Raw genomic sequence first — 22,267 nt, 5'->3', positions numbered from 1 at the left:
TTTCCATGTTTCTATCAAGAGAAAACTCTGAAATCTTTGCCCATGAGATCACTCTCCCTAAACAAACACACACATGCTCCCAAGAGAAGATGCCCTTCAGAGATAAAAATCAAACTGTACAAATCAACATAAGCATGCAAAGGGGAATGCTGTTACATAGGATCAGAGCATGCAACAAATCCTTTCTCAGCACTGGGATTTCTTCTGTCTCTCTTGTTGAAGAAGTTTTATACTGAAGGAAACAAAGGAAAACCATTAAGCCTGTAGCACACATTTACAGTTGCTGTTTTAGCAAGCAAACCACCTTATTTTAATCTTGTGTATTATGAAAAAGGAAAAAGCTGTTTTCTCCATAATTCAGAGCATATTAATAGACACAGAAAAGGGTTCTCATATCCATCTCTTACATGCTGTATCCTCTATCCAGTTCCAAGAACTTTTTATTACAAGGTATTGGCCATAGCATTAAATAAGCAGCTAGTAAGATTTTACTAGATGAGACAAAAAATAAAATTAATTTAAAAAAAACAGAGACCCCCACCACAAAATCCCACTAACTTTCTCTGTCAAAATGGAGTGTTTCCCCAGAAATAAGAGGTATGTAAATAGTTCCAGAGGACTTCCACCTATTTCTACATTTTTTGTTATCACAATACCTGGGCAGTTTCTGTATTATTTTTCAAAGCATTTAAGAGTCTTTGCACTCATGGGTTTTTTTCATTTTACAGTGGGGGATCTAAAACAAGGCGTCCAAGGTCCCAGAAGGCAGCAAGGGCAGCATCTTGTGTGTGAAATGAACTTGCTTCTCTTCAATCCTCAGTAAAAAATGTCAATTTTCCAAACACTCCTTCTATCTGACATTAGTGTAGTCTAGTGGAGATTATATATACTGCAAAGCTACCATGGCAGACACACCAGGGACAAAGAGCAACTGTTTTCTGCCTACATACTTGAAATGTAGGAAAGGATATTCCCCAGCTCCCCACTGATATTTTGTTGACAATGCCCCCAATACTCTGTTCCTAGTGGATGTTAGGCAGACAAGTATTATTTAAAAGTCCCTTACAGAGAAGTGCAGCACCAGAGAAAGGTATGTTTTATCCAGAAATTATTCTTACTATCCCAGAGATTTAAAGTTAAGACTGATTATACTGCATTTCTATACAATAGGCTGCAGGGGAGAAAGCAGCTACTTAAAACATGAAAGGCTGTGTGAGAAGGGGAAGTGCCTTCACATCACCCCAAGGTGTTTGTCTATATAATTTTAGCTCTGTTGACCAAAGAGAAGGAAGCTTGTAGCAAAGAGACGTCCACATTCCACCCTTCCAAACTGCACTTCTTTTTCCAGTCTCTGGATGAAATCAGTGCAGCCTACCTGAGGGTCATTTGCTCACTAAGCAGTGAGAAATAATTTATCACACCAAAGGGAATTGCTTTACTTACTGTTCTGATACTTTTGCTTGGTGCTCTCAGAGTGATCTGGAACATTAGAAGCAATGAAAGTTCTTATCAGAAGGCATAAAACTGCCTGAATCCAGAGAGTGCTCTATATGTTCCACGTGAAACATTTGTCTCTAGGTCTCTCTTTGGGTCACCTGCACCTATGGCACAGGTACATGAAGATGTGTGGGTTGGGACTGAACCCTGCCCTGATGTTGAACACCATCGGAATGTCATGGAAACAGGAGTGCAGGCCTGACAACCTATCGGCTCTGGGTGTGTGAGTGGAGGAATTTACCACATCTCCCTCTTCTACTGCAATGAGTGAGGGCTGAAAGAAGTTATTATGCTCCACACAAACAACAAAAACAACCGTAGGGATAGAGCCTAACAAAATCTCAGACCTAGAAAATCCTCAGACTTTGCAAATCTAAACCCAACCTTTACACACAGCCTGAACTAGAAATTAGTTACTTTGCCTGACTTCTGAGGCAGTTTGGATTTAAGATCAAAGCTGTACCTCAGACACGTGTCTAAAAATAAACAAATAATGAGAGGAGTCCATGTAGGAACTGAAAAACCCTATATTAATACCTCTTAAAATCTCATGACACAAAATCCAAAAGGAACGGAGTTATTTCTATAGACAGTATTAGCAAGACTACTGGAATATCATCTTCACTTCTGTTTGCCTTCACTTTAAGAATAAAGTCTGAAGTGGGAGTCAGTTCACAGAGGTGATATAAACAGAATTTGAAATCTGAAAGCTTAACAGGAAGACTGATAGCCTTAAGAACCTCTCTTCCTCATCCAGTTTAGCCAAGAAAAGGTTAAGAAGTGACAATCTAAAAGCACCTATATCAAGAGGAGTCTTTCGACAACATTTAGCAGGAAAGGCGATAATGAGATCTAATAGTTGGAAACTGAAGCTGACTAATTCAAACTATAAATAGGACACTTAAAAAAAAGCAAATAAGGAGATAATTAAGCATTAAAAGAACATCTAGAGACCTTATATCCTCCTCATCACTTAAGTTTTTTACATGAAGAGCAGAAGTCTTTCTGCACATGTTGTAGCTCAGTTACTGGACCTAAACACAGCAGTTACTGCATGAAGTTTTGTAACAGAAAATATACCAGAGATCGTTTTAAAAACTCACAATGGCTGCTCCTGACCCAGCTATGAAGCTATGTACTTAAAGAGTGGTTTTAACAGTGTTTGGGTGGTCTGTTGATTGCCAACAATGTTTTGTGTCAATACTGACTGCATACTGAGCTACAATATACTACACTGCCATTGACTACAATTAGTAAGGCTATGTAAATGTGTTCCATGTTGTTTATGACCTCAGACACTAACCTTATGGAAGGCTATTTCACAGATATTTCATTATTAATCATCTGTGCTTTTACACTGCAACAAGTCAGACTGGTGTGGAAATACTAAAGGGAAAGAAGCCTTGCAAGTTTAAAAATGTGCCAACCAAAAGAACAGAAAAACCAAAACAAGAGTCAAGGTGAAAGGTTGGATCACATTCTAAAAATACTGTGAAAGAAGTCTTCACTGAGAGGAAGCTTGATAAATTCAACACTATCCAGCATGCTGGCTGGATGGGAAGGAAGCAGGTACATTATGTACCACCACTTTCAGTAGCAAGAGTCTCTGCCTTCCCTACCTTATGCATCTGTCACAGGCAGTGGAGGGCAATAGTAACTGGAAACCCAGCTGTCTTCCTGACTGTGGAGTGGACAGACAGTGGCTCCCACAGCACAAGTAAACAGTACCAACTACTGCAACGAGGAAAAAACCCAAAAGATCTGGGGATGAACCGCACCAGTATGGAAAAGAACTGCTGGAGAAAAACTGCTTCTGTGTTGGGCTTTTTTGGCGCCTACTTTGGGCAAAGCATAGAAATGCCCTGTAAGTGTGGCAGCCAAGTCCTCTCCGGGCCAGGGGAACAGCTGAGCAGCCACACACACGTGCAGCCAGGCCTGGGAGCTCATGGCTGCTCAGGCAGGGACCAGACATGGTCAGAAACACTGCAGCAGCAGCTCCCATTCCCACCAGGAAGCACAGAAAACTGGGCCACGCAGGACATGTAAGAGACAGCATGGGAATGAGTGACCATGGGGCAGAGAAACTCAGTGGCCAGCAAGGGAGCAAGCACAGGACTACAGAAATGCTTTGAACACAGTTTGTATCCAGAAAAGGAGTGTGTGTGGAAGACAGCTGAGGACAGCAATGACAGTGTCTTGTGAAAAACATGGACTTCCCCCCGTGAAATCCCAAACCCGTTTGTCAGAGGGCAAAGCACAAAGTTTTGTTTGCTCCTGGCCCTCTTGTTCATTGTTGCTTAAGTACTCCAGGAATGTAACACCTGACAAAAGTTTACTTAAAACATCTTTATTTCCATCTGAACTGCTTCCTCTCCAAAAAGGAAAATTCCACTCTTCTTGTCCCCATCCTAATTCACCTCTCACTGGCCAACAGTCCTTGGCCTTTCCTATTTGTCAAACATTAAATCATATCAGCAAGGAAGTACCTGGCCCTGATCTTGCCCTCAGCTCCAGTTTTTGTTCCAATGTCAGTGATATGTCCTTCCTCCTTTGCAGCATCCTTTTGTGCACAGCTAAGCTCACTCCTCCTCCTTTCCCACTGCCTCTGGCAGCAATCATGCTCTACACTAGAGAGCCTGGGCATCACAAGTATTTGAGACCCCTCAGAACCTGAAAATAGCCACAGCACAAATGCATTCCACTTGCCACAGCTGGTGAAACTCTGACCCTGTGTTGCAGAACGTAACTGAGCAATTCCAATAAAGTGGAAGGAAACCTAGCACAACCTAGGGTCAAAATAAACCCTCCATATTTGTGCCTGTCATGAAAAACAAGCCAAATGCTTGACAAGGAGTGCAGGAGATGGAAAGGGAGATTCAGCATACTGTATTATAAAGAGTAATTTTCTTCAGTTAAAAACAACAGCCAGGAAAACCAAACCAGCTAGAGCTTATTAAAACAAAACAAAAAAAAAGTCTAAAGCCAGGGACTTCCCTGATCTCTTCCATAAAACCAGAAGTAACTCCTCACCCCGCCCTGGCCCTCTCCTCAGTCCAAGAACTTAAGCAGCCTCCTGCTGACACTCACGCAGGTGTGCTGGCAGTCTGACAGTGTCTTCCTCGTGCTGACACTCACGCAGGTGTGCTGGCAGTCTGACGGTGTCTTCCTCCATCCTGACTGCTTGAGCCACTGGGACATGTAGTGGTGACGAAGAATAATTCGGTACCGGGCTCGCTGGAGGTGTGTACGAAATTCTTTCCTGCTGTTAAGAGAAAAGTTGGGGGAGGGGAGGGGGAGAGAAAGAGAGAGGACAACGTGAACTTTGGAACAGAGGTATGAAACCATGGCAGAGGAGGTGTATGTGGGTGGAAGGAAGGAAGGAAGGAAGTGTGTGCCTGGTGATGTGAGCAGCACCAGTGATGCACCAGCTGCCCAGGGAGCCCCAGAGCACACACAGAACACTGGTGGCCAGCGCTGCCCAGTGCTGAAGAGAGAGGGGCCAAGCACCTTTTAGGGTGGCAGGATTACTTCTCAAGAGAGCCATGAAGGTTCCAAGGGTCTTCTCAGAAATTTGCCAAGGGAGGAAAGGGGAAGTGACATGCAAGTGGGGAGACTCCAAGGGCTTTATGTCAGTGAAAATCTGACAGCAAGTCCATGATACAGGCATGAGTACCACTGAAGTGCCAAAACCACTTAATCTTACATTAACAAATCAGTCATGATCTGAACAAGCTAAGTGTTTAGCACTATAATCCTTCCTACCATTTTTTTAAAGACATTAATCAGTAACTTTTGTCATTGCTGCAGAAAAACACATCACCAAAGACTACTCTATTTACCATCAAGTAATGTAGTACTCTTGTTTCTGCTAAATGAGTTACTGTTACCTTCTTTGAAGTAGTTTAACTTGCAACCAAGTACAGTCAAACAGAGTTAAAGGGCAACTTGTGACTGTCGTATTAGTTTTGTAACTGTCACAATTAGGTTTTTACTTGGGAAAATGCCTGACAAGAAATCTAAGACTGAAACTTCATATTATCTGAAGGGAAAATTCTTCCATATTCTAAGCCTCCAACAATGCACTCCAATCATAGTATAAAATATACCCTTTGTAAATAAACATAGCAATAGTTTTACAGGAATATAAAAAAACCATTATTATATGCTTCCTGGAAAGTAATGCATGTTATTCTACAGAATACTGACACGCCAGTGCAAGTATGGATTTACATCCCTGCACATACAGAAGCAGAAGGAGGTACTGTAATTTCCGAGCATTTGCAGGACAGTACAAGTGCAGCCTCTCACCCCGACCTTGATCTCCGGCAAACGGAAAAGACAAATTTGGTGCTGGACCAAGAGAAGGTAATTGCTTCCACGACAAACCACAGCCATGAGACAGGAAAACAGACTGAGGCTGATAGAGGCACCTGCAGAATGTAATGTAAGCACCCTTGCCGCCAAAGGGAAGGGGAGGTTTGCAAAAAAACTCTGCAGACAGATTAGGTGACGTCCAAAAATAAAGGGAACACCTAGAAAGTCTTGCAGCCACCACTTCAGAGCAAGCCCAGTTCATTCTTTTGCAAGATGCCGTTTGCTGCTCAGGAGCTCAGGTAGAACCAGAAGAACATCGGGAGTGCCACCACAACACCCTATAAGCACGTGTCAGAGAAGACTGACAGCATGTGGAGAACACACTATTGCAGGTTTAGACCAAGTGAGAAGACAGGCCTGTTTCACTCCACCATCACTTTGTTATTTCTGCAAGTATGGCCCCTGTGGCTGTCAGCTCAGTACTTTTAAAAGACAAATTGTTCAGTCTTACGTTCCTGTCTCCCACAAACTCAGTTTCTTTCTACTCATCACTGGCCAGGCAACAGCAACCCATTAGCTAGCATGAGTTCAGTTTTTTGCAGTTAGCAAACGGAGATGTTCATTGTGACGCAATGAAAGACGCACCTGCGGAGCTACAAGGCATTATTTGGTTTTCAGCTTCCCCAACTCTTTCCCCAACCCAAACCAGCTGACTCTGTGCTTCCCGCTGCAGAGGTGTGGCCCTCTGTGCCCATCTGCACCTCTCACCCTGGGGCACAGCACCCCTGGAGGGGAGGGAGACCAGGAACTTCCCAGCATTTCCTGCTGCCATCCACAGCACAGATAATCGAACCACACTACAGCTGCTCGCTTTGTTCATGGAGATATTTATAAAAAGAGGAACACTTCTGAAACACAGCCACACAGATGCCTGCCTCTGTTAATGGGCACTGGAGGATTTGTGGGAGACCCGAAGTCCTTTTCCTCCCTCCTGAAGAATGCAGGATACAGTCCAAGCTCAGGTCACATTGCACGCTCACTGAATCACCACTGCAAAGACAAAGTGGCTTCAAAGGTCTCCTCACTTCCCAAGAGCAGGTGGAAAATGAAATTAAATCCAGAACCCCTCCCCCATCCACTTCCCTCAAGACCCAGTAGGTGCTGCATCAAACCAAGGCTTTCAGTATGTGCTGCCTTTACTGATCAATCTCCTAAAGGCATACCATAACTTGATTTATACCATGGCAGTTTCATTGAGGTTTACTGTTTTAAACAAATGCATTTGATTCATTGTTTCCTACTATTCATAAGGACAGGACAGCCAAAACCAAACAAGACATGGAACTGCAGTTACTTTTCCCACACATCTTGGATGTCTACAGTACTGTGTGAATTACTATTTGCAGAAGGCATTTTACAAGGCACGAAGGGGAGTTAGCTTTCCAGTTCCTATTAGTGCCTTTGAAATGCCCTCCCTTGCTAATCTTGCATTTTTCTGTCAGCACCTTTAGCCTAAATATCAAAGCAATTTACAGACATTAGGTAAGTCTTTCTCTTTATTAGACACACAGGCAAACTGAGCTACAGCAAGAGCGCAGCTCAAATGAGCTAAGTAATTTCAGAGTTAAACTGTCTTGAAAAAGGACATCATGTGCCTCTCAAGGGCAATACATTTAACAATTGCATGCCGAAAGAGCTGCCCTTTAACTGTCCTGGACAGATTTCCAAAAGGTGTGGAATGGTAATGGCACAGGGAGGTCAAGACACTGGGCTTGTGGAAAAAAATTAGCTTAATCCCTGTTTGCAGCATGGGGCAGTAACGTGGCTGGCAGCAGAACCGCAAGCACCAGTCTAGTTCTACAACCTGCCCCTGCTCTGTGCTCAGCCACACGCAGTGCCCAGCCTCCACAGTCAATGCACAAGGTCACATGTGCTCCTCCAGGCTTTCTGAGGCTTTCTAGAGTCACGTTTCCAGGAGGTACCTATTGTGCTCACACCACTGAGAACGGATTGCATTAATCTTCACAACTCCAGGACTGCCCAGTGCTTCTCTCTGTGGAATCCACCAAACAAAAAAAAACATGGCTGGTGTCTCTTGCTTCTAAGGTTATGCAACCAGATACTCTGCCACTAGGAATTTTTCTGAAAACATTTCCTAACTAGTCAAGTTTAATATTTCCCTTTGTATTAAGGCCAAGAATGGTAGGCTTGTTCAAGCACAGCTTGGGAGGAAGAATAGGTAGTGCTGGTAGAACCTGCACGAACCTTGTGCGCTCTTGAGCAAACAGCCTTGCTGCAGCTTAACCTACTGGTAAAAAAACTAAATCAATACACATTTGATGTGGTCCTGTGAGATTTTTGGTGATGAGTGCTAAGAAAGAGCTTGGTACTACCACATTCCTTAAAAACCACCTGCCAGGGGACTCTAGAAACCTCTAAGCCTACAAGTGAACAAATGCTCAGCCCCAAACAATTACCAGCTAAGAAATTTCAATATAGCAACTCCTGAGTATTTTGCCAGTAGCCACAAAGAGGTGACTAAAACAGATGGCATATTGCTTGCTGTCATCATTTTTGATCAGTTTCTTCAGCTCACAGGGAGTCAAGAAAGTTTCACCATGAAATTTCATGTTACTTACAGTAATTGAAGAGCTACACAAAGTCAGTTTTTATGGAAGGCCCTCCCTGAGGCTTATTCTGGTGGCTGGTGCTCCAAGAGGGCCACCCGGACAACCAGCCAGGTCTGCTGAGAGTAGGACATGCTTTCACCTGCCCAACTCAGCAGAGACAGGCTGAAACACATGGCTAAAAATCAAGAGAATGTATAGGTTCTTTCTCTTTACTAAATATTCAGCTGCTGAGAATGCCATAGATAAAGCCATCCTGTCTAAATCAAAAGCTGTACTGACCGTGACTATGTAGTAGGCGTGTATCTAACAGCTGACTGGATTTCCAAAGCCATCAAAGCACACACTAATTTCAGGTTGAAGAATTGGGGTACATCCTTTACTGACAAAAAAACAACATGAACAGAATTTTCTCTGTCAGGAACACAAATAATTCATATTGCTAAAATAAAAATATTAATTAAAAACCAAGGTATCAAAATTAAATTTAAAAGAAGTCTAACAGTTGAGGATGAGGCAGGCTGCAAATAAAAATAGCTTCAGGCTTTTGATATAATTGCACCCTTCTAAACTCCAAAGCAACAGCCTTGCCATCTGATAGTCTTTTTGTCCCCTTTACTAAGTTCATTCATATGGCAGGCACAAAGAATATACATGATTTTGTAGAAATGAAAATAAAATATGTAAAAAAAGTCTGCTAAGCAAGCTCTTATGTAGTCCCAATGACATTATTATTTCAGTAGCTGGATAGGTGGCATAGTAAAACTACTTTTTTTAATTGATAAAGCAAAGAAATGCAATACCTATGCAGCAGTTTTCAGGAAACCAAAACAGGCAATGTGGCCTGCATATACCTTGTGCTGGACAGAAAAGGCAGCTGACCCTAATCACTGACTAAAAACTTCCTTCTATACTGCACATAATGATACCACATAGGGAGAAAGGAATTAAAAGTGAAAGCTGACACACATTTGTCTCCCAGGGTGCTGGTAAACCTGTGCCATGAAATGAAAAGACAGGCCAAGGGACCAGGAGCCAGGGGGAGCCTGTGAGGGTCTGGTTTTCCTGCAGTGGATCTTCATAGGAGTAGGTGGCTCGAGTATAGCAGAGGGGGGAAAAGGGCCTTAGAGACAAGGGTGATTTCTGTTTGCAGGAAAAATTCAGAAGGCCCTGAGCATCTGGGCACCCAGCAGGACAATGACAGCAAACCAGCCACAGAGCAGCACAGAGGAAAACAGCCCCTATTCAAGTAAATTAATCCTTAGGGAAGCAAGTGAGGAGAAGAGGAAAGGGAAGGAAGACAGATGCACTGTTCACCAGTGGTTTGTATGCAATACCACAGCTGGATATGAAAGTCCTGAAGACCACTGTGAGATGAGTTACATGGTCTAACACAGGGAGCAGGAAGGAATCAGAGCCTCTAACAGCACTGACTGTGCTCAGCAGAGACTGAATAGCACATTTGGGAACTTTGGTCTATGTTATAGTTTGCATACTCCAACTTCTGCCAGGGACAAAGGCTCAGACACCAAAAAAAGCCAACTAGAGCCATGCAGTAACAGGGTATGAATTCAACTCTCCACTTTCCTCCCCTCCCCCAGCTGCTGTCATCTTCTTAATTTCCATGGCAGACATCTCCTAATTTTTGATCCCATTAATATAGCAATTCACATCAAATCTATAGCAGCATAATCAGCACACTATCAGTAATTAGAGAAATTAAAACAAACACAGCTCTCTGGAATGGACCTTATGCAAAGCAGCACTGGGAAAGATTAACATCTTGTTTCCTGGGCAGAAAGCAGAGATTGTGTCAGTAACCTCAGGAATTTTGTAAAGTTCAGTTCCTCCCTGATTCCTCCTTCCAGCCTGTCCTCCCTGCACAGGGGCAGGTGATGGCTCCCCTCTCACACCTCAATCCTTATTCAAGCAAATAAAAACCAAACACAGTGGTGCAGTGGTTCATCACAAAGGGAAGGGGAAAAGAGACAGTGGGAAGTTCATGCTTCTCCCAATGTGATTACAGCCACTGTCCTAATTAAATTAAAATGGAAAAACTAGAAGATAAAACTAAGGCAAAAAGCTCAGTACAACTCATGAAAGGATCAATCATTTATTTGTATAATAAAGAATTTCATCTGTAGATATCCCAGCTAGGCAGTAGAAAATACACAAGAGGCAGATTCTGGTTCAGAATTTGGAAGTGGAATCATCATAGTCCAAACAGGAGTAAAGCCTTTTCTATCCACCCACCCTTCTGCAGCAAGGCTCCAAGAAGAGGCAGCAAAACCAGGACTTGGCCCCTCCGACCTACTACTTCATGGTAGAAGTCAACCACGGATTCAACTGCCTGACATTAAGAAACTGTCTGCCCCCAGCCCTTTTCAACATGCAACTCCAAAATTTGCATCCTGGGGTTGTCACTGAAGAACTTCACTCCTCTGAAGAACTTGCTACTGACCTTTGTTTAAGCAGGGCATGGAAAAAGCTGGGCCACTACTGTAACCCATAGGGTCCCTTTGGCATCTATACCATGGGTTGTTGGTACACTCACTCCACACAAAGCACCACAGAAGGCTCAAGAGAGACAGTTAATTGTACAGCTAGGGAAAAAAAACACCTCATGAGGCTTTGAAGTACTGTGGCCAAGTGAGTAAGCAGCAGGGAAGCAAGGAAGGCAACAGCAAAGAATTTTCCAGGCTTAGCTGCACGTCAGAGATATTTCACTGCACTTTTTTTGTTCTCTTTTCTAAAATAGGCAGGGCTGGGAAGCCTCATCTCTGTAACATATGGTGGTTGTACAACCCTGCCTGTGTGCGTGGGAATTAACACCCTGAACACTCTTACTGCAGTCATGTGCTCATTTCAGGGCAAGGTTCCTGGAGGCCATGAAACTGAGATGGCAAGACTAAGGGGAAACATGGTGTACAGGGAGCTGCCCTCATGAGTTATGGGAAAGCTCCTCTTCTACATCTCAGGGCTGGCATGTGTTTTTACTTGGTTGCATTACTGAGCTGTCAAAGTTGCAGTGTTACTGTGCAATCAAACACATATCCAAGGACAATCATCATTTCTGATCTTCCTATCATGGCTGAGCATTGCTTTCTGAACATTCCTACTGAAGCTACAGTTACTGTGAACAGGGTCCTTCACAAAAGAGGATATCAAATATTTACATAGCACAAATCACAGGTCAGAACTGCCACACAGATGAGGTCAACTCATTCACTGTCCTGGGATATCTAATTGCCCATCAGTTAAGTAGTGAAAAAAATCATGGGAGAGTAATTCATATAAAAGTCATATCTTCTTTTAACCCTCAGTCACTGATGGAAACAGAATTCCTGTAGAGCTGCAACATCCTGAAATACACATTTTAAAAATACCACTTAGAAATATAAGAAATTGCCCTTCTTGGTCCCAATAAACAGCTGGATCCTGCAAAATTCTTCAGTGAAATTTTATTTATTTATTTTTAAACAGTGTTTCTGGTCCAGATTTACACTGGTGGAAGTAAAATCCACTTATGAGCCTCAGTCTTTCTCTTCTCCAGTAACTTAAGCTTATTTACTATTGGCATACACAGCACCCCTGCATTTCCACCACAGCATTTCTCCACACTTCAGACATCTGGCAGACTTTCCATGACAAAGGACATGCCAAATGCCCAGAGAAACCTGAGAGTGCCATGCCAAGGTCTAATGCGACACCTTACAGTTTTTAATCCTGAAGACTGAAGTAGTGCCACAGTAAACCAACACACACAGCATGGCAGGGAAGTGTGCCACATCCCCTTGTTCCAAAATACCTCTAAGTAGGTAAAAACAATTTTCCAGAGAGAATCTAGGCCAGTCTGGGAATAGGACAGCTATAATAAGGGCTGCTGGTGAAAAAATGGGCAGATCTACTTGAGTAAAACTAAACAGAATCTTCAACAAGAGAAGACAGCCAAATAAAATACCCATTCTCAAAGACTGTCTTAGTAAACTAGTCCAAAAACAAGGGATCATGGATGTTTGCCACTATAAAATATCACGAAGATTCAGATTATTCAACTCCCAACACATTAAATGCAGAGGGAGTTCCTAGAAAGGGCCATACTTGCACTGACCTTGACTACTGTACAGACAGTGGATAAGGAAGAAACATCAAATTACAATCTTCCTCTCCCCCTATTCTTTCACCTACTCAAACTACTTCAATGTAAGCAACATCAAGATCAGTGTGACTAGAAAAGGAAGCTCTAGCTGACAAAGGAGAGTATATAAAAATAGGATTTCACTTAGAGTATTGCATCCTGTACATTTGCAGGCTCTTCCTTCTGCATCATACATACACACACCCCTATGTATGCAAGACAGGCAAGTTTTACAAGAGTCAAATTATCTAGCTTGTAAGGAAGGAATAAAGGAACTACTGAGATGGACAGAAGAAAGGACAGATACAGCCCAACATCCAAAAGGAAATACAAACAGAGGGAAGAGAAGGTAATCTGGAAGACGTATTGCAGAAGGATAAGCTAGTTAGAAGCTGTGATCAAAATAAAGATGCACTTGAAGACCACTGAAAGAAGCTGAATTACAGAAGAAACAAAATCTGCAACAGGTCAGCCTGTACAAAAACTGGATTTTTTTTAAACAAGCTATTTAGCAGCTTTTGTAAGTTTTCTCCAGTCAGCAGTCTAATAGTATGAGAATGGAAAGTAGAAGAAACTGAACATTTTGCTGATCATCAGACACTAAAATACTACGTAGAAAAAGAAAACAAAGCACCTGAGGGATAGCTCAAGGCACAGTAAAATCTTTTATTTCCTATAAAACATGGTCCTTCCTGCACAGGACCATCAGGATTGGCAGAACTTTAAGGGGAGTTTTTAAATCTAATTGTAGAGAAACAGCTGGTCATGGTACTGCATATCTGATCCAAAAGAAGAATAGATGTGCTTTCATGTGTGTTCGAAGAAAAGCTGAAGCTCCTGAACAAGACATAGTTTTAAGAAGTGGTAGATGACAGGAAAAGAGCAGAGCCCGACTTCAACAATATGGTCTATATTCCATGGACAATGACAGGGTCAAGTGATGGCTCTTTATTAAATGCTTTCTCCTGCATTAATGCTGCACACTCTAATAATTTGACCATTGCTATTAACAAATCTGCCATGTCCCTGCCTGGAGCTAATAAGTAATTAACTAAGCAGGTGAATATTCTGTTGCGTAAGGAGAGCTATTAGCAATCCTTTCCCAAGTGCTCTGAAAACAAGAGATGCCTTCCAGGTATGACCTGTCCATGTGACAGGGTACACCCCACACAGACCTTATTCCTTCACTCTGGAAATTCCAGGGGCACTCCCAGCACTCAGAAGAGGAACAAGAAGTGGATCACCTCCTGTATAGGGGTGCTGCACAAGGCTGGGTGGTAGATGCCAGACAGCAAAACACAGGATAAAACAAGCTCCAGAGAAGAGGTTTGAAGAGAAACAGTGAGGACACAAGTTTGACTGTCCCCAGACCTGCTGTGACTCTCCAAAACAACTTGTGGCACTACCACAGCCCTCACTGCCTTGGTTGTGCCAACAGGACAATGGGAAAAATGCTGAGGCCCACAGGTGTGTCAAGCCCTGTGACAAATCTCAGTTTAGCTACTTTCCTTCTGCCATAGCTTTTCCTGTTCATTAAGTTCCCCAACTGTTTTAATTGCTCCTTTCAACCTCTGCATCACTTTTTGTTCTTCCTCAAATTATTATTTTGTTTTAGCTCATAATCCTGAAGCATTGGTTATGATGTTGTTCCTGGCAGAACAGAAGCACTGAAGTTTCACTCTGGTTATCTTTGGCTTGTTTTCACAACTAAGCATTGCTGGTTCACATCTGAATGGACACTGTAGTGAGAGCCACTCCACCCTTACCATAAGACTGCCTCTGACCTGCAAATATTGCCTCACTACAGAAGTGAGAAGCTTGGGAACTAAGCCAGCTGAAATAGAGTAAACTTCAGACGTATTTAAAAAAGAGTAAAGTACTAATCTTAAGCCCATTTTAACTCAATCTGAAGGCTTCTTCATGGTCCTTATTACCACACTATTTAAATATGTAATATAATACCTTTAGTACTTTCTTGCAATGAAGGGAAGTGTTATTACACTCACCTTTACAAGTGGAGAGACCAAAACATAAGCAGATTAGGGTACCCAATCAGGATACAGAGGCTGAGGAAAAACCTACTTTGACACCTTAGAAAACAGTATAGTCTCCCAAGAACTGTATTTGGCTGTGAACCCCACTGTTAGGACTTGACACTTATACAGTGACAGCACTCAGAAGCAAACAAACACCGCACCATTGCCAAAAGTGCTCCAGAAATAGTGAGCAGAGGACAGCCCTGATGAGCCCAAAGCCAAAATACTCAAGAGAGTGAAGCACCACAGGAAGGGCCTGTTTGAACCCTGGTTTACAGTTAGGAACAGAGGTGCAGGAAGAAGTAACAAGTTACCTAAATCCCATTTCAACACTCTCCCCACATGGCCGTATTTCTGGGGTTATGCTGCTGCTCTAGAAACAGAAGGATGAACTACAAGAGAAGTAAAATTACACGGACAACTTGCAAAAGCTCTCCGAATTATTTCATTTTGCATTTTAGCATTGATTTTAAACATCCTCCTCATGGGAGGGAACTTCTGATTTCTAACGCTCCTCCTTGTCAACACATGGACTGAAATCTCTCAGCTCACAAGCGGCAGCAAAGAGGGCTGCAATCAGAAGGGAGCTTCAAAGCCGTTCCAGAAACACATCCCTCCTTTGCCACAAGAACCAGGACAGAGGCACTCCAACCCTTCCCACGGTTATGCAACGGCACAGATCCATTTGGGAAGGCAGGTTTCCTCACCCATCCCAACTCAGAGCTACACTATCTTAAATACCAGCACAGCTCTCTCCTGGTACAAGCAAAGCAAAACAGGGGGACATCAATCACTCCCAGTTAATCAAGAGGGTGTGTTTAACACCAGAGCTGAGCTGTGAGACTGTCAGAGGAAATGGGGGAAGGAAGAAAAAAACAAATCTGCTTACAAGAACCATGATAAAATGCTTCTTCAGTTCCTACAGGCAAGAAGGTGACTGAGACAATATTCCCAGCATCTGAGGGAATGTTCCTTCCAGCAAGCACTCCAAGCCCCTTCCACCATATGCCCATCCCCACAGTCCACCTCACACACAGCAACACCTGAAGTTTTCATTAGGAGAAAATTAAACCCCTTTTTTTTTAAGCTAGCAACAAAGACATAAGCCTTTTCCTGGCATTTCTCCTGTTTATACAAGACCTGCCAAACCGGTTGTGTGATTTTTATACTGCTTTCTTTTCCACAAAGTCCTTCGAAAGGCAGAATAACAGAAAGCAACTAAGGAAAAAGGTTGGTTATACAGGTCCAAAGATCAATCCTTGGTAACACAGATGAAAAATCAAAAATTAACCAGAATCCTCCTAAATTTGACTATCTGAAGACCATAGCTGTTTACATTTATTATTAAAACTGTGTTGAAGTAGAATAGCTGTTTTGAATAGTGGAAGGCAGTGCCATTTAAAATTGTTTAACAGCTAAAGAGATAAGTTACATGGCAGATAAAATGGGAAACAGGCACAGAGTAGTCAAATGAACTGTTCAAGGTGAGCTGAGGCAGAGATCAGGTCTTCTGAGCAACCAGCTGGTTTCCTGCATATTTGGTCTGTCACTACTACATTGCACATGTCTAATTCCCAGCCAGTGCTGGGATATGGATGCCTGAACTCCAACAGCAAACAGTTCTGAACCCCAGAAACTGATGCCACTTTATCCTCCTATTAGACAGTAGGCAAAAAAATTATTCATCGTTGCCTGGCTCTAAGTCTGCTGCCAGGAGTCTGAAGACCAGAAGCAGTAACAAATATTAGTAAACATTTCCCTCAATATATGCAATCTGGCTAAAATCAAAATGTAACACCAAAAATAGCCTTTTCAACCCCTACACAGGGGTTTTTTTAAACGTTGAGGATTGCTATTTTGGTTTGGTTTTTTTCAGAATAACAGTCTCGAGCACAGCAGCATACTGTGCTGCTACACTTTCCACTTGGCCTTTGATTCAGAAGAAATTTCTCTTTTGATATTAATTTTGCTGTCTCCTTGCACAATCCTGAAGCAAAATTAAAAGTAAAATGTAAGTTTAACTGTCCGTTTGGAGTGCTCTTACCTTGCTCTAATGTCAAAATCTAGCCACAGAACAACAACAACAAAAAAGCTATAGACATTAAGAAAAACATAATAAAAAAAGAAAGAAAAAAAAAAAACAGTGGAGTGTACCAAAGCAGTCACCCTATCCCAGAGCCCAGGGTGACCACTGTTTGCTCAGGTGTCCCTATCTCCTCTGATGGCACATGAAGCACAGCCATCCCCCCAACCAGCGACGGCTCCGCTCGCTCACCCGCGAGGCCGCCAGGAACACGCGGAGCTGCGACTCCATGGCCCCGCTTTAACTGACAGGGCAAATACTCATTTTCACTGGGCTGTATAATAAGGGATGAGATAAAGCCTTGAGCAAATAAATGGGCAAAGTTCGAGCCTACAGCTGCTCCTCACGGGTAACTTTGAGCTGACACACCTGCTGCTTTGGCAGCCGGTTTCGCTCCCTAAGGCTTGGGCTTTGCAGGGCTGGGTGATGTGCTTACACAGGATCTGCCTGTCAGCCAGAAAGATCCCAAAGTGATTTACAAACAATTTATGAAGGATATACAATCTCACTGTACAGCAAGTGAATAGGCACCTCTCCTTACACAGCTGCAACAAAAAACCAAAAAAAACCAAACAAAAACAAAACAAAACAAAAAAAAAAAAAGAAAAAAAGAAAAGAAAAGAAAAAAAAACAGAAAGCTGTTGAGAATCCTTAAAATCACCTTAAATGAGAATAACCTCCTAACACTGGCAAGCCCCACAGAAACACCACCCCCGATGTCTGCAAACTGCTTGAGTGTCCAGCTCCCTCAGTGGCCACCACAGAGGAATTCAACAGTAATATCTACATTCATAACCACATAGCAATGCAAGAAAGGATCCCTCAAAACAGACTGGATGCTTATAAATCATGTGCATCGGTCTTCATAGGCATAGTGAGGCCATCCCACAGACTCCTCCTCTCCAGCCTGCATCTTTGAGCTGCTTTCAGGCTCAGACAGATGGACATCCCACTGATAGCAAGTGTGATTCTTCACACCAGGAGAATCCAATCAGAATTAGACACTGGGCACATGACGGGATGATATCCACGCAACTGCAGTTATCATGCAGTCAACTACAGACCACTCTATTTGCCTCCTGCCTTCAATCCAGTGCTAAAATTACATAACTTTGTGAGCCGCAGCAAAAAATAAAACGTATTTTAAAATTTATTTAGCTTCTCCCTATCCCCATCCAAACTGGAATCACATCCAAGATCCCAGAGTGGAAATATTAAAGCTACTAATACATTTAAAAGCAGAGTAAGCCTGGTTTGGATGGAAACCTAGAACTTTTTACTGGCTTAACTGATGTAGGTAAAACAGTGGACAGTCTCTCAAGCAATGCTCTTCTATCTTTCAACATGTGTATACACATACACTTATGCTGATGCATATTACTACATGTAGATGTATCTTACTACATATCTCTATTTCAACTTTAATCTTAATGCCAAAAATTATAGTATTAATCAGAAACCTGTGCTGAAACTCACCTCAACCTGCATGCATGCAAAAATAAAAGCAAGATCTTAATATTTGATGTTGCATGAACTAAGCTGAAAAAAACCCTGTGAGCAAGCATGTTCATTCCTACTGACAAGAACTAGAGATTTTGCTGAACACTGGAAGTTGCAAACATGGAAAACAGAGATACTAGAATTTTTAGGGAATGGAACTACCTGCTCCTATTACTTGCAATACCTGGCTGGTGACATAGTCCGTGATACCTTGTAGCATGGTAATACCCCTGGCCATAGCTAAGCCTGTAATTACAAAACAGATGGGGGAAAACAAAACAAAACAAAACAAACAAAAAAAAAAAAAAAAAAAAAAAAAAAACACAACACCACCACCACAAAAAACAAAAAAAAAAACAAAAAAAAAAAAAAAACCCAAGAAAAAACCAAACAACAAAACCTCAAAATATCAATCCTCTTGGGAGATGCACATACCACCCTTGGCACATCAGAAATTATTATCAGATGTACCCAAAGCTCCTAGTTTGGAGACAGAATGAGGAATCCTGTTACTAAGAGACAGGTGGAAGCTTAAGGGCACAAATTCTCTAGTGCATGGGAGAAAAGAAAAATGGGAAACAATGCTATTTCACAGATATAGCAGAGAACATGAAAAAGAATCAGATCTCACTGTTGAGGATGGAAAGGAAACAAAAGACACCCATGAGAACAAGAAGAGGAAACACCACAAGCCCCCTTGTCTGTAGAAGCAGCAAAGACTCTTACCTTCAAGAGCTGTGAATGTCAGAAGAAGCATAAACATCTTGTTTTTGTTGAAGGTGGTGGGGCTTCTTCCACCCCCTCTGCACCATGGAAATACAAATTCTAAGGGCACTAGCTATGCAGACTTCAGAAAAAACTGTAAATTCAAATACCTCAGCAAGCCCTAAAGAACAGTCCTAGAGATGAGAGGGAGAGATGGAGTTTTCACTACGCAGAATACAGGTGGTGCTATTAATACAATGAAGGCTTTTTTTTTTTTTTTTTCCTAAAAGAAAATTATTTTATTCCACCCTCACACCCCGGCAACATTAATCCTTTTGATTCAACCAAAATTGCAAGATTTCTTTTGGTTGGCCAACACCAGCTGCATCTGAAAAACTACTTAGATAAAGCCACCTCCATTCTTTACAGGGATGCAACTCAACAGTAATCTTGTTATAAAACTCATTGCTATGCAAGGGGTCATCTAGAAGCTCCTTTGTCCTGTATTAATTTGAACCAATTTATCTCAATACTCACAAGAACAGACATTGCACCAAACATACCGCATGACATTGATCTCAGAAGTGGTGTATCAGCCCAGGACAACCACCCAAAAAGGTCATCCTGAAGTCAGTGTTGGCTAATAAGTATTACACCTGTGTTAGTAAATGGGATTCAGATGTAATCTCATCCTTTGAATTCACACCGGACCACAAATTCCCACCTAGCCAAATCCCTGGGTTTAATGAGCAACTGCAGAGAATTAACTGCTGCTCCTTACTGCCCTGTCACTAGGAGCTACAATCCAAAAGCATTTTAGGCAAAAGGTAATGCATGAGTGCTCTTTACCTGCCCCAGAGCAAAGTCCAGGAGCCACCTGAAGCCACTGGGGGGTCAAACCTAGGCAAAAGTGACCCTCAGGTTAAGCAGAGGTTACACACAACTGCTGAGTTAATGGAACTGGGATGGCTTACACTCTGCTATTTTCCTAACTGAAGCTTTGCAACAAGAAGTTTCAACCACTTCAGCTCAAGAAGAAAGCAGCACTCTAGTGGAGGTAAGGATGGGTATGCAAACAGGAAAGGGAGTAGTGGGGAAACTGGAGTTACCATGTATATTGACAAAGCAGTGAGGACAAATCTTTACTGGTCAGTCTCTCTTAAGGTATGCAATCTAGACCACTATTTAAAAACAACCAAAAAACACACAACACAATTCCCTACTCCAAAAAATCTAGCACAAGTGATACAATATGTGTTTTCATATATTAGGTACACATTTGACATATCTATGTTCCCCATATCCACAAATTATTCAACTTCTGCCAGCCAATTTGTACAGCAATGACGGTGATCCCAGGTGCAAGTTCCCTGACACAGATTTACAGGGCAATAATATCATTAAAGAACATTATTATCCACACGACTATCTTTTTCTTTACCTATACATTTCAGACATTTGTTTCAGAGAACAAGGGAAGAACAAACAAAAAAAGCTTTGCTCACTTACACTAACACTAAATCTAGGCCAAGAGTAAATCCTCAGCATCCAGAAAGACAGGATTAATTTCTAAACATAAGGCAGCACTTTCCCATACTAACTATCATTAAGCCATCTCAGTATAGATAGCAAAAGCCTAAATAAGCTTTGATGGCTGAGAAGCAGGACCTGACTGAACCTTGAGAGCAGACCAGGAAAGGACACATGGATCCTCTCTGCACTGAAGGTTATGATTCTCTGATGCATCTATACAATCTTTGGCCAAAATGCCAACTCTGTCTTCAGAAAACTTCAGGTCTCTATAAAAAAAAAAAAAAAAAAAAAAAAAAAAAAATCCATACCTGATTATTTCATGCGATATATGAGCACATTAAGGATGATTGTACAAACTGTAGATTTCACATGCTGTTTCATTGCTTTTGTTCAGCTAGACTACAGCAATATAATTCTTTATTCAAAGACCTTTGAAGCCAAGAGGGGAAATCTTACAGGAAAAAAAAACCAACGAAACAAACCAGAAGTTATTTCTTCAGTTAAATTTTAATTGTACTGAGGCAAGATTTCCTTCACCACTGTAAATCCCCAAAGTCTACCCGAACCTTGACCTCATTTTCTTCAAGTTTCATGCAAAAAACAGGCTTTCAGACAACTTGGATTCTTCTTAATATCCTTACCACGGGAATGGCTGTTCACACTTCTCTTCAACAGACAGATTCTCAAGAAATGAAAGATGCTGCTCTCATGATGACATTATAATGAAAAGTCACAGGAGAAATTTCCTGCCTCTCTCAACTATGTCAAAACAGAATTTTATCAAGTACAAATCCTGTCCGAAGTTTCTCCTCCATGGCTCTCTGTAGGTAATATTACAAAATATTTCCTTTTAAACCAGTGTCAGCTGCTTCTGTCAAACCACAAACATTTGATCATGGAGTCCTTAATAAATGTTCAGCATCAGGCAATTTGGGAGGCAACTAAACCATGGCACAAGAGAATGATTCCAGCACTGAAGGAAAAGCCTGTTGTTACATGACAGGTCACAGGTACCTGCCTTTGGACAGAGTTGAGAGAGAACCAGCCTGGCTCTCCCTAGGGTCATTCCACTAACGCCTGTGCTCCTTGCTTAATCCTGCCTCACGTCCTGTACCACATCCTTCCTAGCAAAACATGAAATCAGCAGGAAACAGAGATGGTTTAGGGACTACACCGTGCTGCTGCCGAGCACAAGCCTGCTCATGGCCACAACAGCTAAATTTAGTACAAAAGAGAGGGCCTGGAAGAAGGGCTGCTCTGCACCAGCCCATTTGCTCTTTTCCTCCCTCCCTTCCCCTGCCCTTTCAGGAAGCAGAGTCACTTCCATGCCAGGCAGCGAGGGGTTGAACACGGAGCTGAGCAGATGTTGCAAGCGCCTGATAGAGGGTCATGAACATGAACACACAGAGAACATGCCGGAGCAGCAGAGCGGCCGCGGTAGCGCACGGTGACTCTGCCCAACTGAGCTGGGATCACGAAATGCACCATGGCAATGAAATTACAGATGATTAAAACTGCTGGGGGCTAATTTCAATCACCTGAACTTGGAACCCAGTCTGTAGGCAGATGGGAATGGCCCCTCAGCCCTACAGCACCCAGCCCAAGCCTCATGCCAGGGGTGTGTAAGTTCACAGCACAATTTAGGCTATAAAGGAGATGAGTCACTTTGTCCCCACCTGCTTACAGAACAAAGGACCCTCCAAAACAAGCCCTTTTCTACCAACAAATAAAATAAGTCCCACTGTCGAAAATTCCCACCATGTGCTTTCCATTTTTTTCCTGTAATGGAAAAATACATTCTCTGCTATTTTTAAACAGAATTTGTTTGCAGTCC

The 22,267-nt window shown here is 42.3% G+C and overlaps 1 protein-coding gene across 8 annotated transcripts in view; it reads right to left on the bottom strand.

Annotated features, from left to right (window-relative positions):
• Nucleotides 1-22,267, bottom strand: part of ETV6 (ETS variant transcription factor 6) — a 129,021-nt gene that overhangs the window by 77,115 nt on the left and 29,639 nt on the right. For 2 of the 8 annotated variants that reach the window (XM_053978058.1, XM_053978056.1), the window contains exon 2: nucleotides 4,585-4,759. The exons of 1 other annotated variant lie outside the window; for it this stretch is intronic. In XM_053978058.1, the coding sequence (XP_053834033.1) occupies nucleotides 4,585-4,669 (85 nt within the window). In that variant the 5' untranslated portion in view covers nucleotides 4,670-4,759. Of the gene's footprint in view, nucleotides 1-4,584; nucleotides 4,760-5,004; nucleotides 5,024-6,029; nucleotides 6,046-6,322; nucleotides 6,340-22,267 lie in introns of those variants that run through there. 5 more of the 8 variants (XM_053978064.1, XM_053978059.1, XM_053978060.1 and 2 more) reach the window with 5 other exon arrangements.

The sequence above is a fragment of the Vidua macroura genome, chromosome 5, assembly GCF_024509145.1.
Source record: "Vidua macroura isolate BioBank_ID:100142 chromosome 5, ASM2450914v1, whole genome shotgun sequence".
Lineage (NCBI taxonomy): Eukaryota > Metazoa > Chordata > Aves > Passeriformes > Viduidae > Vidua > Vidua macroura.
Note: the sequence above shows the minus strand (reverse complement) of the source record. Positions and strands in the feature narration are given on the sequence as shown.